Source organism: Musca autumnalis, unplaced genomic scaffold, assembly GCF_047663935.1.
Source record: "Musca autumnalis isolate F117 unplaced genomic scaffold, ASM4766393v1 scaffold_3, whole genome shotgun sequence".
Lineage (NCBI taxonomy): Eukaryota > Metazoa > Arthropoda > Insecta > Diptera > Muscidae > Musca > Musca autumnalis.
This window is the reverse complement of record NW_027411866.1, coordinates 212111835-212131448: the sequence shown is the minus strand read 5'-3', so window position 1 is coordinate 212131448 and position 19614 is coordinate 212111835. Positions and strand designations below refer to the sequence as shown.

At 35.6% G+C, this 19614-nt stretch overlaps 1 protein-coding gene across 1 annotated transcript; it reads right to left on the bottom strand.

Moving 5' to 3' along the window:
- Nucleotides 1-263: 263 nt before the first annotated feature.
- LOC141397060 (probable glutamate receptor) lies at nt 264-19391 on the bottom strand. Its single transcript, XM_073972908.1, has 3 exons — nt 19131-19391; nt 18524-19064; nt 264-1303 (listed from the first exon to the last, which is right to left on the bottom strand). The coding sequence occupies exons 2-3, from the start codon at nt 18905-18907 to the stop codon at nt 290-292; spliced, it is 1398 nt and encodes a 465-aa protein (XP_073829009.1). The 5' UTR covers nt 18908-19064; nt 19131-19391; the 3' UTR covers nt 264-289.
- Between the last annotated feature and the right edge of the window lie 223 nt (nt 19392-19614).

Below are 19614 nucleotides of genomic sequence, written 5' to 3'. Positions count from 1 at the left end.
ATCTTTCAGAAGGGGAAAAGTGTGCGGAGACAGGAAGGAGCCCATATCCAAAACATACACCCCTCACACCATCGTTACATACACACAGTAATGTTTACGAGTAAATTAAGAAAATCCTACGTTATAGTTCAGCCCACTCGTATTGCTCGGTTCATATGAATCCCAAATTGTTGCTACGAAGATTTATCAAAAAAAATAACGTTTTATCTACATGATGCCATTGGAAAATCACATATTACCCAATAAAATATAAAAATAGAAAATTTTAAATTCTATATTAATATTTATTCTACATATTTAGGAAATCTATAATTACCGCAAAAAAATAAAATCTCTTCGATAGGATCTCCATAATTAAAACAAAGCCGCTAAAAACTAAACACCCACCATAGATCCAAAATATACCACGCAACAAATGAAATGATAGCTCAACTGGTTCAGCTAGTTCGGAGTTCACTTTTGTTGTCGAATATAAAATCATTCGTCGGTAACGTTTGATAAGGCCAGACTCCACAAGATTTAATATTAGATTAGTGGTACGCAGCCTCATATAACTGTGGCGTGGCATATAAAAAATAAGCGGTGCCGCCATTACAGGTTGTCGCAGAATACGAACTCTATTTTGGGGAAATAATTGATTGTAATATTGTATGGTAAGATCAAGAGAACAGAGAACAATTTTATCATTCTCACTTCCTTTACTTATTCTCATTAGCAATTCTTCTTCTGTAGTATTAACCATTTGAACATTTGCCTCAGGCATTGATTCTTTTATCACCTGTTCCAATGTTGCAAAGGCATAAATTGTATAATTGTTGTAGACAACATCTTCCAAAGTGTTCATGATATTACGGGAAGTGCGATCTTGAAGAATTTTGAACAGCTCTCCAGAATATGCTGACCTTAAAACAAAGGTGTAGAGCATCCATACCGTTAGAAGATAGCGAGAAAAATTCCTGTATGGCAATTTATTAACAAGTCCCACACCAAAAAGTACAGCAATAAGATTTGTAAAGGGCCTACGATTACCATGACCATATATGAAATCCATTATCTCGCATCTGCCCAGCAGTCGCACAAAATATATGACCAGAATTGCGAACAGTACACTGGAACTAAAACACGACCATATTATATAACGAAATGGTTTGCTAAGACGTTCAATCGGGGTCATTGGTCGGCCGTCTGGTATTGCCAAAACAAAACTGGAGGAGTGGTAACTGGTGCTGGCCAGCATTACATCCGCTCGGGCTGCATTATACGTATAGGCTGATACTGAGATATTGACTTCTCGATCTATAATCTGAAATTGGAAGGAAAATCAGGTTTAGAATTATTTCAATTGTCATTATAATTGGGGATATTTTTGCATGGGATTTATATCATGTATCCACACAAAAAACTTTGACATTTCGGAGCAATTATGTTTGGTGATTTAGTGTCTAGTTATACCGGACGTATAAATTATTACCTTTACTTAGAATTTCCTTAAGATAAAAAACCTAAATTCCCTGAAAATTATTCATTACATTTGTCCTAACACCAATTTCATCCAATTTACTTCAATTATTCAAATTTATTGGGTGTACAGTAAATGTTGGAGGCATGTCCGCCATGGTGGTTGGTCATTAGTCGAAGTTAATTGCTTCATACAGTTGGAAGTCATTACCCTACTAACGTTAGTTACTGACAGTTATTGAAAGCGTAAACAAGATAATTTACTCCGTTGTTTTTGTTCTCTAACCGTGGCAATAGTAAGTGATATTTCTATGGAACTGCAATGGATTGAAACGTCTATGGGCGAAAGGAAATCACCACGCATGTATGCAAATAAAACGCTTTTTGTTGACTTTTGAATTTTAATGATTCTTTTTTCTAGTAACAGTTGAGTGTTCCGCAAGGGATGTGAAAATGTTGATCCAGCAAGGGCTACGCACAGAACTGACCGAAGAATATTTTAAAGTTGGCAAGGAAGCAATTGTTCTGGGTATTACTGACTTAACTGGAAAGTGACTTTGATATACAAATAAAATCGACTAATAACTGTCAAACTCATGCAAAAATATGAAGGTCATCTGAGTGGCGAATTTACGAACATTCAAAGCCATGACTCACACAGCATCCGAATGTGGTGGTAAAGGAGAGTTCAGCCTCGAAGCAGTTGTGATTTCCATAAGGAAACTTTATCACTAAATTAATCTAAACAATTATAAAATGGTCGGCTTTTTCTTATCCGAAATGGATCTGACAGGACGAAACCCAATTTGGTTTTCAGTAGTCTCAATGTACTTAAAACAAGTAAGAGAAAAGTAAGTAAGAACGGTGTTAAGTTCGACTGACCCGATATTTTTATACCATCCACCACCACCCTATTGAAGTCAATAAGAGCAATTAGTAACAACTAAGCTCTTTTTTTACGTTAAGTATAATTCCTTGGATGAGAATAATATCTTAACTGATGATAATCACTTTATGCAGATAATGTTATGTATGGTCTCCATATTAGTCCAACCCCCATGGACCGGTATTGTCCAATTTTATATATTTCGAGAGGTTTTTGTCAAATTTTCGAACGGAGATTACTTTAATTTAGTATTGTGTTTAGTCGGAGGATGAAAAACAACAACGATGAGCTCTGTTAAAGAGTGTTGCAAAATTTTCCTTCTGAAGAAATTTGACAAAAACCCCTCGAAATACATGAAATTGGGCAACAGCGGTCCATGAAGGTTAGAGGAAGTTTTCTGTCTTCAACACACAAAATTCTAATTAACAACCAATTCAGTAGGAAAATTTGACTAACGAAATAATTTATTTATTTATTAATTTAATTTGTTTATTCCTACACAACAAGATATGGATCTTATAAATTACAGTGAAGGAATTGTAAATTATTTATAATATCCAACTTACACTAATACAAATTTTACATATTAATGCAGTTAATACATATAAGACAAAAAGAAAAAAATAGAAAGTTAACAAAATTGGAAAATGGAATATTGTTTACATATAAAATTTAATGTGTTTACATTTCAGTGACCATTTCAATATGTAAAAAAAAAATTTAAAAAGACTTGTTTTAAAAGTACGGGAGTTGCTGATGCCTTGTAATTCAAAGGAAAGAGCGTTCCATAGGCGTATAGAGCCAATAAAGAATTGCCACTTTCAAACAAGACTCTGACGTTTTAATGGTTTAAGTTGTTTTCCTCTGTCGGATCTGCTAAATGTAAGTCTCTGAAATAGGTACTTTGGGGTTTGCTTATAAATAAGCTTGAGTAGAAAAAGTAACGAATTAGTTTTTAAGAGGGAACTGCAACTTATCCCGTATAGAGATTTAGAAAAAGGGGTAACATGTTGCATTCTTCTCAAGCCGTAAACATAGCTTTGTGTATCGCAATAAGAAAAAAACCGCAACCATATGTGAGTCCAGGTATAAAACAGGTTTTAGCTAATAGTTCTCTAATATGTTGTGGAGTAAATGAGTGTGAGAGCCATAAAGTACGTAATTTAGAGTAAGTTTGTCCAACAGCCATGGTTATGTGGGTATTCCAGTTTAACGCCTAAGTTTTTTGCACTGTTGACGAGAGCAATGTTTTCTTGGTTAATAAAAATGTCAAAATTGTCCATGGAGAAATGTTTTTTTTTTTGTGAATATGCATACACTTTGATTTGTGAGGGTTTACACAAAGACCGTTAGCTATAGCCCACTTACCTACCCGATCAAGATCTTCATTAAGCTTTTGCATACATAACATAATTTGATCAATGGGGCAGTTTATGTATATTTGTACGTCATCAGCATACATGTGTATTTTGCTGTGTACAAGTTGTAGAGGTGGTCGGTTGCGTACAAAGAGAAAAGAAGAGGCCCAATTATGGAACCCTGTGGAACTCCTTTCCCAACCGATAAAACTTTCGATTTTAAGTTCCCGGAATAAACTGATTGTGTTCTATCGGACAAATAAGTTTTTATAAGTTTTGTAGCAGTGTTTGAAAAATTGAAAAATTGATGATTATGATCCACGGTATCGAAGGCTTTGGAATGATCGAGGACTACAAGTAAACATACCTCATTGCCATTAATGGCAGTCCTAATCGACTCCGAAACTTCTACCAAAGCGCTAATACAACTATGACCAGCACGGAAACCCGACTGAGCCGCAGTAAGCAATGATTCACGTTGTATGTAATCAGACATCTGTTTATGTATTAATTTCTCGAAAAATTTAGAGAGATATGATAAAATTGCCACTGGCCGATAATCTACGTTCGTTTTCGGAAAAGGAATTATTTTTGCGTGTTTCCAGAGTCAAAATTGTATTGAAATGTAAAGAAAGGCAACAACCATGGAAGAAGTACGCGGATAAACCTGGGATCAATTTCATCAGTACCAATGGCATTCGATTTTATCTGTTTAAAAGCATTTATAACATCTACATTGGTGATCCATCGAAATTCAAATTTACCTTCACTAGATACGTCATTGAAATCTTCTTGAGATGTACTTTAGAACGAAGGATCAACTTGCACTGATGGCATGTTTGTAAATGTTTCATTGAATTCATCCACAACAACATTATAGGATCTTGAAGAATTTGATCTTCCCACACCAATGTCTCGGATAACTTTCCATCTGCTTTTAGCATCTAGAGCGGAGCTAAACCTTGAAAAATAATATTCAGTTTTGGCTGACCTAATTTGACTATTTACTGAGATTCGTGCCAAGCGATAAGCTTCGTGGAGCTCCGGCGTTTTATAACGTTTCCATCTAAAATAAGCGTTGTCTCTCTTTGCTATGGATGATTTTATAGAGGGGCTAAGCCATGGTTTTGTATTGGAGCGGATTCTTATGTTTTTAATGGGAACTGTCGCATTGTACAAATAAAGTATATTGTTTTGAAGAAATTCAAGTTGTTCGTCTACCGAGATACATATCAACGAGGAGAACGTGGAAAGGATCGTTGACGAAAAATAAATCAAGGAGTGTGCTAGAAGTCAATGAAAAGTGAGTTGGAATTTGAATGTTGGTTGGAGACAGGCCCAAGGATGCCATCATATTTGTCAGAGAATTATCAACAAGGACATTCGAATTAAAATCTCCAGCAATTACGACTTTAGTGTACCCCATTGTAATGCTCCCTAGGATATCTTGCAGTTTATGAAGGTCAAGGGCCGGTAAATGCATCCAATCAGCATTTTCTCATTTCCAGCGTAAAGTTCAATAAATATATGTTCAACGTCATCGCCCACGGCAGATCTGATACGAAACCTAGCTTTAATACTACTTTTAACATAAATAGCAACTCCGCCTCCTCGACTTTCTCTATCTGATCTGTAAACAGAGTATCCACGTAATTGGGCTATACCAATTCGGCTTTAGACCTGGCAAGTAACCCATTGAGCAGATATTTACCCTGCGGCAAATCCGCAGACCCAAGATATGCAGATCGACACCTACCACCTTTTTTCGATTATGAAGCAGCCTTCGGCAGCCCCCTACGCCCGAAGATATTCCAAGCCATATCTGAATTTGGTATCCCCGCAGAACTCATTTGACGCTCAATGCGTCCATAGAACTCGGACCAACTGTTGAACTTGATTTTGAGGTAGTAAAAGATTTCGTCTACCTCGACACCGCCGTAAACACAACAAACAACATCAGTTGTGAAATTAAAAGAAGAATAGTTGTGGGTAACAGGTGATACTTTGGCTCTAGTAAGTGGTTTAAAAACTAAGCCACATCTCGTCAAACCAAAATAACACCCTACAAAACACTGATACTATCCGTGCTAATGTATGGTTCCGCAGCCTGGGTACTTGAACATACAGATAAGGCAGAACTTGGTATACTTGTGAACTCGCTAAAAAGGCATATAAATATGTACGTGCCAAATTGAAAACGAACAAGTAGGAAAAGCATTCGGTCGGGCCGAACTTTGTATACCCTCCACCACAAATTTCAGCTACAACCTTCAAAATACCGAAAATCGGAAGGTACCGTTCTATGGGGGCTATATGATGGCGTGGACCTATACCTAAAAATTTCTGGGGGAAAGTTTTATACCCGGAACGAAGACTAAATACCAAATTTCAGCCATCTCGGTGTGATAATGAATACCAAAAATCGGGAGATTTCTCCTATGGCGGCTATATCAAAACGTGGACCTATAAAAGATTTTATGGTGGAAATGTTTCTTAGCCTCTGGAAACACAAAATACAAAGTTACAACCGATTCTGTTGTCTAATGGGACGTTATATGGGGGCTATACCAAAAAGTGGACCTATATAAACAACTTTGGTAGGAATGTTGTTTGGCCTCTGGAGACACAAAATACCAAATTACAACTAATTCGGTGGTAAAATGGGACAAATATCTTAAAATTTTTTTAAAACGACGACGCGTCACTCTTCATGGGGGCTACAATACCAAATACCACAAGTCCTACGTACATACATATATAAGATTTTCCCAAAATTTCATCCACCTACGTCAATCCGTTCGGACGCTAGAGTGATTTCCACAGACGGACAGACGGACATGGCTACATCGATGTAGAATTGCACGCTGATCAAGAATATATATAGTTTGTGGGGTCTACAATGATTATTTCGAGTACTTACAAACGGAATGACAAACTCAATATATCCCCCATCCTATGGTGGAGGGTATAAAGACAACAAATAGAGAGGAGAGGAAATCTGTGCTTAGTTCGGCTTACAAGACACATGATCTGTAGGGGGCTACCCAAGTATGTAAGTCCCTCGGTGTGTCCGTCTGGCTGGTTGTAGTGCACGATAATTCTCAAACAAATCAACCAATTTGTGCCCCCTAAATATACCATGCGTACGCCCTTTCCAAATGTACCTCTTACACAACATTAAAAAAATTCCCAGTAGTATAATTTAAGGGCATGTTTCGGATCGTTTTGAGTTTTCCCTCGCTGCCCGTACTACATTGATGCAATTTTTGGGAGCAAGGCCATACATCCTGATATTATAGAAATAAAGCTCTGAAAAGACATTGATGACACCAACTAAAATTACTGATGAGAGGAATTACTTACGAGTTGAGATTTTTAACGATAATGTGGACATGAACAAGTTAGTTCTAAATGTATATTAAAGTCTATCGGACAACTCTTTCGTGTTCAAAATATTCACTTAAGTGCATTTTCCAACCATCCATTTTAGTGTCATTCAACTAAAATGGGTAGTTGGAATGGCTCTAAAATTAAGATCCACTTGGTTCATTCCTCCAGGTATCTCCAACGTAAAAGTTCAACACTTTTGCGCTTTAAGGCGTAATGGCCACTTATTGAGCACGAAAAATAAAATTCTTCATGAATTTTTTACAAGAAACTTTTTTAGAAGACCTACCATCGATTTTTTTTTTGGTTGAAAAATATTGTTCAGTTTTCTGACGAATTGCAGCCTACGAAACACTGTTTTTAGTAAAGCAGCATAGGACCCGAATATAAAATATCCGTTTTTAATAAAATTCTGAAATGCCAAACTCAAAATTTCGCCATAAATCAATCAAAAACTTTTTTTTAAAAAAGTCCTTCCTAAGTATAATCTTTTTATTATATAATAATCCCACAAAAACATATGAAGATCGGATCATCCGTTTTCGAGCTACAGTGGGCTTCGCATTCAACAATGCCATTTCCAGAAACCCGAATTTAAATGATGTTACATACAAATCACAATGAATTTTCTCTTTTTTACGCTTATATCTCAGCTAATTTTTGTCTGATCGACCCTAATTTTTTTGCAACATAATGAGCCAATAAAAATTTCCATTTTTAAATTTGTAAGTAACCATAACCCCTCAAAAATATATGCCAAAGCCTTTACATTCTCCAGAAATATATAAAATCTGAATCAAGAAATTCAGTTGCAAATATTTGAAGCAATATTGTATATATCTACCTAGTGCAGTTCGCTTAGAAATTTTTAAAAGTTAACAAGTAAAAGAATGCTATAGTCGGACGGTCTTCCATGTTTCTTCAAAGAATTAAAATTTGTATTAGGAAAATTAGAAATTACCAAAGGCATTATAACTTGCTTTCGGTAATTTTAATTGAACATGGTGCCCCTGAACTAAATTTAAATGAAAATTGCTTACACCTAGGAAATCTTTGCGGATTCTGAAACTACAATGTTTTTAAATAAATCGCGATCGGAGTTCACATTTTCAGGGTTTTCACGATTTTGCTTGGAAACCGCAAGTCCTATCAAAATGGGATAAGGGATCGTACTGTTGTTGTGAAAATTCTGACCTTTATGACTTTTTTAGGATTTACCATTTTTGAGATTGAGTTCAAATTGGAACAATGCACGATGTGGCCAATGACAGGTTTTCGAGGCAACAAATCACTGGGGCAAGCTAGACCTTCCAAATTTTGTACAGACGTTTATAATGGGCTTAGAAACTAATATGCTAAATTTGGTTCATATCGGTTCATATATACATATAGCTGCCGTATATATGTTCGCCCGATTTCAAGCAATTGATGGACCAAACACGTAAATTCTGCCCAATTTTTATGCGATTTGGAAAATATCACGGAATTAGGACTACAAATAAGTTTGCCAAGTTATATTGAAATCGGTTCAGATTTTGATATTGCTCCAATATATATATTTCGGTCGATTTTAGGTATTTGGTGCACCAATCCCGCTATGTATGTCCAATCTTGATGAAATTTCAAATGTGTGATGGATTTTGGTCTAGAAACATTTTTGGCAAATCATATTGAAATCGGTTCAGAATTGGATATAGCTCCATTATATATGTTCTCCAGATTTCAGGAATATGATTGACCAAGCATGCAAATTCCATCAAATTACAATAAAATTTGGAAAATGTTACGGAATTCGGAGTACAAATAAGTTTGTCAAGTTATATTCAAATCAGTTCAGATATATAAATAGCTCCCCTATATACATATGTTCAAATTGCATGGTTTTGTCTGTGTTTTGTTATAAGTTAATAAAAAAAAGGTTCCAAATTTAGTAAAAATCGGCTAAGATTCCGCCACAAAAGCCAAAGTTTGCGATATCTTTGAAATTATATATTATTACTAGCTGACCCGGTCCGCGTTGCTGGCCCGTTTTTGGGTTGCCGGGTAAACATTAATAACCTATGTACATATTTATCTATATAGACCTTTTTCAGATGTGAAACGAAGCATTTTATTTGTAACTAGCTGACCCGGTCCGCGTTGCTGGCCCGTTTTTGGGTTGCCGGGTAAACATTAATAACCTATGTACATATTTATCTATATAGACCTTTTTTCAGATGTGAAACGAAGCATTTTATTTGTAATTATAAAATTCCATTTGCAATTCGTAACATCTTTTGATTCGATATATTATTCGAATTATTATAGTTGTATTGTCCCATTTGTAATACGAATTGAAATATTACATTTTTAATTCTAACATTTTTTTTTAATTCGAAAAACTAAAAATAAGACTATGCAACCAATTTTTTAATTTTTATTTTTCTACTTTCAACTTAAATTTTTCGAATTACAAATGGATTAATACAAAATTCAAATGGAATAATTGGATTTGCAAATGAAATAATTAGAATACAAATGGAATAATGCGAATTACGAGTGAAACGTAGCGAATTACAACTGGAATGTTTCGAATTACATCTCCAAAAGATATAGTATTGATACCTCCCTCTAGATTTTCGAACCTAATTGACGATTGATAGTTATGCATTCGTCTTGAAACTTCATGAAATAATTTGATATTTTAGCACAACTATCATGTAATGGGTCTCCAGATTTAAATTAAAAAATGTCTATCATTATACCCTCCACCATAAGATGTAGGGTATACCTAGCAAAATTTAAAGGTAGGGTTTCCATGCGTGCTTTCATGGCATCTTTTGCATTGGTTCAAACAAAGTCGTGAAAGATCCGATCTTTTCATTAGCATTTGAACCCATGCAAAGGAAGTCGTGAAAGATCCGATCTTTTCATCAGCATATGAACCCATTCCATCGATCAAATAGAGATGAATTTTGTGTTTCTATTTATACCAATTGTTCTAAATATATAAGAATAATTATTTACAATAGGCTTGATGTTGTTGGATACACGAATCACAATCAACGCTGTTAAAACTCTCGTCGTAATAATAATGTCATTGCAAGGGGTTTGTGAAAATGATATGTCAAAGCATTGGTGAAAATACATGTCAAAGCATTTGTGTAAATGACATGCTTTGGATCAAAAATAAACATAATTTTTTGGGGTCCACGCTCATATAAAATTAATTGATGAAGATGCTAAAAAGATGACATGCCAGATCACCTGAACCAATGATTGAATAGTATCTTTGACATCAAACAATTTGCTGGGTAACTAACTTGTTGATTCCGTTTGTAACACTTCGAAATAAAATAAGTCAATATAGCGATGTTCTTCAGCTGAAATCAAGATACAGCTCGCAATATTTAACATAGAACATTCTAATTTCGTTATATTTAAGGTTTTAGCGGCATTATCGTACCGAAGTGACCTAAATTCGGTGTTTAGTGTAAATTGGAGATATGTTCGCATAGAGAGATATGTACGGTACCTTGGGTACCTCCCGGTTTTCGGCAAAGGGTACCAGAAGACTACTTTTACTTTTATTCTCTTAAACATAAACTCTTCAGCAATTCATATAAAATTACCTTTGAATGCAAGTTGGAATTATCGAGACTTCACTGTATTTAAAGATGTCGTCTTGTTCGAGCACTAAATTTAGGAATCTTTTTTGAAATTATAAAGTTTTAAAAAATCTAACGCGATCGCGGATTTTTACTACCAAAACACCACCTAATGGCCACAATTACCAATATCGACTACTACCCGTTATTCTATGAGATTTTGCATTGAAAGCTGCTATTTGGATATTTTGAAGAACTCTGGCTGATTACCCAATCGATTTTTTTGGAAATTCGATCAAGTGACAATTAACATTATCGGGGTTGTACTGTATTCCAGAATGTGGGGTTGATCGGGCTTTCTCTTTTATAGAAGCCAGTGTTTATAGCGTTTTTGCAGTCGCGCTTATTAAAATTAAAGATATTATCTATGATTATACATTTTTGAAAAATCGAGCTGACCGCGACATTTTACTTCCGAGATGACCATTCGGTATCACGACAGTTATTATCATTTTTATTGCAAGCAATTTTAAAGCAACACGTCCAAAAATATCATAGATTTCACGTTTCCTTAAAAATTTTGTGGGGGTGGTACCCTGGTCACTTCAATAGCTAAAAACCTATTCTCAAGCCTAAAAACTCCACATACAAAATTTCATCGAATTAGGTCCAGCAGTTTCGGAAGTTTAATCTAGAACATCACGACTGTTTTAAAAACAAATCACATTGTTGGCCCATAGTTTTAGTGACCAATGCACAATTTGTAGACGTTATTGCTATTTGACCATCTTTGAAATTAGGTGTTGCCTGATTTCTCTATCGATTTTTAGGAATTTATGTACAGTGACATTTTACATTATCGGGGTTGTACTGTATTCCAAATTTGGGGTTGATCGCGCTTTCCCACTTATTAAAGCCAGTGTTTTTATTTGGTTTTTGTTGTCACGCTTACTACTGGTTTCACGTTTTCTTAAAGAATTTTGTGGGGGAAGTACCCTGGTCACTCCACTGACCAATAGAAAAAATAGCTAAAAACCTGTTCTCAGACCTAAAAACTCCACATACAAAATTTCATCGAATTCGGTGCAGCCGTTTCGGAGGAGTTTAATTTCGAACATCATGGCAGACTCGAAGAATTTTATATATATATGGATTATTATATACGTCTATTAAATTTTTCCGAAATCCAATTGGTAACATTAATGGGTTTCCGATTATTCGCCAACCAAAACATAAAAATGTCCATATTTTTAAGTATTACGACATCTGAAATCAGATTTTTATGAAAAGGCGCAGATAGGCGCAGCTAATTTTTTCACAAAATGATAGTACACATTAATACCTTTCACCACATATATATAATATCCTAGATCTACCTAGATCTCAAAAGTTATACTCCAGAGAACACATGGATAACAAAGCAAAATACTTCAAAAAAGACATAACATCTTAACTCAAAAATACATTTACCACACATAACATGTTTATTATTTGTTAACACTATCTTATTTTACATACCCATTGAAGAGCTTTCCATGTTTAAAAAATATAAAAATGTTGAACTGTTCTTTTTGGCGCCTAAAATGCTTTCACCACTTATTTATAATGAATGTCGGAAAATGATGCATAAGAAAATATGTCACCATTGCCAGATCAGTATGTCGCTATGTGATGTTACCAGATTGATTTATTTTTTTATTTTTAGTGATTCAGAGTGTTGGCAATCGAAATCCGTTATTATTTTTTTCAAATTGTTCACTTCAAAAATTGACTTTTTGCCTCGAAAACCTGCTATTGACCCCATCGTGCAATGCACTGACTGTATCGCCTCCCTATAAAACAACGTCAACAACGTCCGCTTACACCTGGAAAGTTTTTGGAATGTCCATAGATGAGAAAAATCTAAAAACAAGAAAAAATCGTTGGAGGGATTCTTAAATAAATCGCCGTCTAAATTCACATTTTTGTACCCTCAACCATAATATGGAGGGTATAATAAATTTGCCATTCCGTTTGCGACATATCGAAATATTCATTGGAGACCCTATCATGGTAAAACTCTAAGTCGATATAACAATGTCCGTCTCTCCGTCCGTCCGTCTGATAAAATCAAGATATAACTCGCAATTCTTAACATAGACCTTTGTAATTTGGTATAGCAGTTTCTATTACTCCTAGGATGTTTGTTATTGAAAATGGGCGATATTGCCCCCATAGAACGGTACCTCCCGATTTGCGGTATTTTGAAGGCTGAAATTTGGTATGTAGTCTTCATTTCGGTACAAAACTTTCCATATAAAATTTGTTGGTATAAGTCCACGCCTTCATATAGGCTCCATAGAACAGTTCCTCCAGATTTTCGGTAGTTTGAAGGTTGTGGTCTCAATATCCGTCCGAAAAGGCTGAATGTTGGTATTAGTCTGCATTTGCGGGACAAAACTTTTCATATAAAATTTGCCGGTATAGGTCCACGCCTTCATATAGGCTCCATAGAACGGTACCTCCCGATTTTCGGTATTTTGAAGGTTGTGGCCTCAATATTCCTCGGAAATGGCTGAAATTTTGTATTTAGTCTTCGTTGGGGGTGCAAAACTTTCCACCGGAAAATTGTAGGTATAGGTCCACGCCTTCATATTGCCTCCATAGAAGTGCACCTTCCGATTTTCCGTATTTTGAAGGTTGTGGCTTCAATATTCCACCGAAGTGACTGAAATTTGGTATTTAGTATTCATTGGGGGTATTCAATTTTCCCCTCTAAATTTGTCGGTATAGTCCACGCCTTCATATAGCCCCCATAGAACGGCACCTCCTTGTTTTAGGTATTTCGAAGGTTGTGGCCTCAACATTCCAACGAAATGGCTGGAATTTGGTATTCAGGTTCGTTGGGGGTGCAAAACGTTCGTCTTGAAATGTGTCCGTACAAGTCCTTACCTTCATTTAACGCACATAACAACATAACACCCCCTAATTTCGGTATAGTTTTATCGAAATTGCTGGAATGTAGTATTTAGTCTTCTTCATAAACGAATGGAAACATAACACCTTTTTACATGTCAGGTTTTCGCGAATTTTCTTCGAAATCGCAAGTCCTAGCAAAATGGGACTAAAGAAACTGTTGTTGCTTTGAAAATTTTCTAGAGGATTGAGCGTTATGAAGTGTTCCTATGTTTTACTATTTTTGAGATATAGAAGTTCAGGTTACATTTTTAGGTCTTTATTTAGGTTTCCACGATTTACGTTAAAACGGTTAGTCTTAAAGAAATGGGACTAGAGAAAATCTTATAGCTGTGAAAATTCTCTACAAGATTGGCTTGTATAATTTTTTTCCTTGCTTGTACCATTTTTGAGATATATAAGTTTAAATTGGGGAATTGCAGTCACAAGTAGACGATACAGTCAATGAACTAATTTGAACTTATATATCCCAAAAACAAGTGAGCAACGGCTATAGTCGGGATGAGGCCGATCATGTGATACCCTACACCACTACCCCTGTGCGTAAGCTTTTCACTGGTAAACATTTCTTTTAGGGAATATAATCTGACTACCACCAAAAATAATATGCCTCTTTCTCTCTGGGACCCCCATAAGCAACCAAAATTTTGTGACCACTGACTTCGTGACTAAATAGGCTTCTTTCTCTGTGGTACCCGCATCCACTCCCAAAAAAATTGTGACGATCAGATCAAAATTGCGACCTGTAGCGTGATTACAAACAAATCAGAAAATGGGATGCATTACCGACTATTGCGATATCTCTGTTGTTTGAGCAGCTACGACAACCTACTTTACATCGTTGTAAAGGTGATATTTTCTACTTTCCTTGCTTTTGATATACCTCTTAAAGATACAGAGATATTGTCTTTGAAATAAAACATAGACCTTTTCTCCAAATAAGTTTTTACCCATTCCGACCCCTGAATAGTATCCGACCATCATTAAAATCAGTAGGCTTCTTCCTCTGTGGGACCCCCATTAACCCCCAAAATTTCGTGACGATCCGATCAAAATTGCGACCTGTAACGTGATTTCCAAAAAAATAGAAAAATGGGATGTATTATCGTCTATTGCGATATCTCCGTCATTTGGTTACCTACGACGACCTAGTTTGCAACATTAAAGACGGGATCTTCCACTTTCATCGTCAGGGTTTGCTTTTGGAAAGTTTACAACTAAAGCTGTCATATACGTCAATATAATTAAAATCGCAAAAATGAAAATTGGCGTTTTATTTGCTACTATTGTGATATCTTCGTGGTTTTATCACCTACGAGCACCTACTTTACATCATTAGAAAGGTGATATTTTCTACTTTAATAGTCAGGTTTTGCTTTTGGTATATCCCATATGGAAGCTGAGATATTCGCTTTGGAAAAAAACGTTGTCTTTTTATCCACCTAAGTTTTTTGCCCTTTCCGACCCCTAAATATTATCCGACCATCACCAAAATCAATAGGGTTCTTCCCCTCCGGGACCCCCATCAACATGCAAAATTTCCTGACGATCCGATCAAAATTGCGACCTGTAGCGTGATTACAAGGTTTAGATGGACAGACCGACAGCGGACGGACGGACGGACTGACGGACGGACACACATAGCCAGATCGACTCAGCTCGTCGAGACATTCATTTTGGTATATATAAGTATGGGTCTGCGACCATTATTTCGATGCGTTACAAACTTTTTGGGCAAAACCAACTTATAATACCCTCCCCACATAGTGGTGTAGGGTATAATGATAAAAACCTACGAAAATATCATAAAGGAAAGTTTTGTTGAGACTTTTCACTGCTACAACAGTTTCCTTAGTTCCACTTTATTAGGTCTTGCGGTTTCTCAGCAAAATCGTGAAAACCTAAAAAACCGCTAACAGTGTAAACCCTGACCGCGATTTATTTAAAAAAACGCTAAGGCATTTTTTTTTATTTTCTCATCTATGTGCACTTTAGTTTCAGAGTCCGCAAAAACTTCCCAGGTGTAAGCACTTTCCATTTAATGTTGGTTCATGAGCACCGTGATATAAAATCTGAATCAAGAAATTCTGTTGCATATATTGGTCTAAATATTTGTATTGTACGAGTATGTATAGTTGGTTTAGAAATTTTTAAATGGTAACAATGATTTAGTTATATATGTTATACTGGATGGGTGCCACCGTGTTGCAATGGCATGCACACCCGCCCTGCACGATGAAGGTCGTGCGTCGATTCCCCGGCCAGGCAGCATCAAATTTTCAACGGTGCCAAAATAACCCTCAGTAATATAGGCGACAGTTACTGAGTATTTCAACCATGTAAAACTTCTCTACAAATGGTGTCTTAAGACACGCCTTTCGGACTCGGCGCACAGTGGTTCAGAATCGTTTTCCCTGGTACTTTTCTGTACTTTCCTGTAACTTTTGAACGGATAGAGATATATTCATAAGTGTTTTTTTTTTGTTAGACACATAACACAATCAGCTTTCAGACGAATTGTAAGCGGTAAAGTTCGGTCCGGTAGTTGCAGAGAAATTCAAGGTCAAAGTTAAACTTTTGAGTTTTTTAACTATTTTTCATCAAAGTATGAGTGTTTTTGTGGTTTTTATATCTTCCTATGTATTAAAGATGGTCAAACACCAACAAATAAACAAAATAATTAGCAAAAAACTAAAAAAAAAATCGAAAAAATTTCGAAAAAAAAATTTTGCAAAAATTTGTAAAAAAAATTTACAAAAAAAAATTAAAATTTTTTCAAAAATTAAAAAAAAATCTCCTTGGGTTTTAATAAAACTTATATAACTCGTATAAAAACTCATATACTCAAAAAAGTTGTAATTTGTGTCAAAAAACTGTAATTCATATGGAAACAGTATAAAAAGACACACATTTTTACCCATGTAATTCCAATAAATTGAAAAAAGTGTTAAACAGACGGAACGGGACGGTTACAAAAATATATATGGGCTGAAGGAGGAGACTTTCCGGCATCTTTCTGTAAAAACAGAACTTTGTTTCATGTTGTTCCACAAAAGTTCTAGTCCACTAAATTTGGAATTTCATAAAATTTAGTACCCGAGGAAAAATAAAATAGATCATGTTGTGTAAACGCTACGGTAATTTACTACGGTAATTTACAATAACTGTTATAGTTTCAGAGAAATAGCTTCGTCTTTCTCCAGAAATTTGCAAAAGTTACCTATTTCCCAAAAATGAGAAAATGCTCGTCTTTAGTGGCACGCCAAGCCCACACCTTCCAATATTTGGGCATAATTTTTTGGTTTCCTTAGTTTCAATATGTTTACTATCGAATCCCATATAGAAATTAAATATCTTTGACAAAACAAAATTTTGATTTTTGGCCAGGAAAATCGATTCCTGAACCATTGTGCGGCGACAAGCAGTAGGTCCCATATAATTGAATTAATCTCCCTTGTCTCGTCTGGGATGTTTGTTGAACAATTATTTATATATCACGGTACGCCTTAACTAATTTTAAATGGAAGGTGCTTACACCTGGGAAGTTTTTGCAGATTCTGAAACTACAATGCTCATAGATGAGAAATATCAAGTCCTATGTAAATGGGCCTGAAGAAAATGTTGTAGCTGTTAAAATTCGCCGCAAGATTGCCATTTATGATATTTTCGTAAGTTTTACCGTTTTTGAGATATAGAAGTTCAAATTGAGACAATTCACTGGCTGTATCGCCTCCTTATAAAACAAACTTCGCAGGTGTAAGCACCTTCCATTTAAAATTGGTTAAGGCCCACCGTGTCCTATGTGTTACCATTTTTGAGATATAGAAGTTCAGGTCACATTTTTAGGTGTTTATTTAGGTTTCCATCATTTACTTTAAAAGGGTAACGAGATGGGACTAGAGAAATTCTTATAGCTATAGATAGTGTCTAAAAGATTAGTTTTCGTAATTTTTTTCCTAGCTTGTATCATTCTTAACATTTATAAGTTTAAGTTGGGAAATTGCAGTCATGACATTGTTTTATAAGCAGACGATACAGTCAGTGAATTGTCCCATTTTAAACTTATATATGAATGTATATCAAAAATGGCAAAATCTACGAAAATATCATAAAGGACAGTCTTGTAGAGAATATTCACTGCTACAACAGTTTCTTCAGTTCCACTTTATTAGGTCTTGCGGGTTCCCAGCAAAATGTGAAAAAACCCCTAACAATGTGAACTTTGACCCCGATTTATTTAAAAAGCGCTAAGGAGTTTTTTTTTTTGATTTTCTCATCTATGAACACTTTAGTTTCAGAATCCGCAAAAACTTCCAAGGTGTAAGCACATTCCATATAAAGTTGATTCATGAGCACCGTGATGAAAAATCTGAACCAAGAAATTCAGTTGTAAATGTTTGGAACCGTGCTGTATGTACAGTTCGTTTAGAGATTTTTAAAAGTTAACAACGATTTAGTTAAATATGTTTTACTGGATAGGTGCTACTGTGGTGCAATGGAATGCACACCCGCCTTGCACGATGAAGGTCGTGGGTTCGATTCCCCGGCCAGCCAACATCAAATTTTCAACGGTAGCAAAATAACCCTCAGTAATATAGGCGACATTTACTGAGTATTGAAGCCATGTAAAACTTTTCTACAAGTGGTGTCTTAAGACACGCCATTCGGACTCAGCGATAAGCAGTAGGTCCCATATCCTTGAGTTAATATAAATCGGGGTGCACTCATTGATATTATAGAAGTCTCCCTTGTCTCGTCTGGGATGTTTGTTGAACAATTTTTATAAATTTTATACTGGATTTTAGGAGCCTAGTAATAAATTTATGTACCGCAATAATTGATTTTATGCAAATAATCACATCTTGTTGTATTGTATTTACTCTACAACTTACCATCTTAGCGGCTAATGTTGCAGTACCATTCGGATAAACGGCTCCCCTCCCGATAGGGCTAGGTTGTTTAATTGCTATTGAAAAATTCATTCGATCAGCCAACAGTGTGATGACAAATCCTTCAATACCACGTAAAGTTGTTAATTTCCTTGTCTTTTCAAAATCGTTCAAAAATATATACGGAGGGAAATTCCATGCGGTCACGGTTAATTTACAACGGTTCATATTTTTGACTTTACTGGGGAAGAGGGCGGTACGTGTTGTAAAATTTGGATTTTTTTCGATGTCATAGAAAGACATCAGAAATTCCGGTTGTGAGGAATGACATTTGCCAGCGGCAAAAGGATAATAGGTATAGACGAATGGATGTTTACCAACCATCATAAGGATATCGACATTGGTGATATAAAGTCAAAACAGGCGACGAAATATTTTTTTGATATTTGACAAGCGGGTGGTTTCGCTGCCCGTATAGATGAGAATAAAATAACCGTTGCGGTGATAATGGTGATTGGGATTTAAGAGATTTGCTTCGAATTTCCTAAAAGGGATTTTAAAAATGATGAATTGTAAATCATTTTTAAAAAGTTCATAATGTTTGTTTTACTTGTAGGCCTCCAGGCTATCCAAAAACCATATCGACTTCTCTGGATTTGAATAATATCTAAAGAATTTCTCTCTTATTTCATCTTTGGTCATTGTTGCCTCGCTATTTTCTGCTGGATACGTTTCGCCCTCCACCAAATATTTTGCAATTGCCTCCGGGTTGGAGGTTAATTTGATTATTTCATCCACAATATCACCTTGAATTTGACGCATTCGAGCATTAATGGCATACTGACCGATTATGATGGCCGACACCGTGTATGTGGCAAAATATTCCTTGATTATCCAGACCGTGGCCAGAACTAGTGGAACATTTTTATTTGACTGACTGTTATTCAAGGTTAGTTCCATTAATGGATTCATGACACGTTACGTTAGGCTTTACGAAAATCTGAAATTCTGCCTGTTCGCTGTGAATACTTTTGGATGACTGGCAGAAGAGTTGGAAGTTATGAAAAATATATTGACATATCATTTTGTTAATT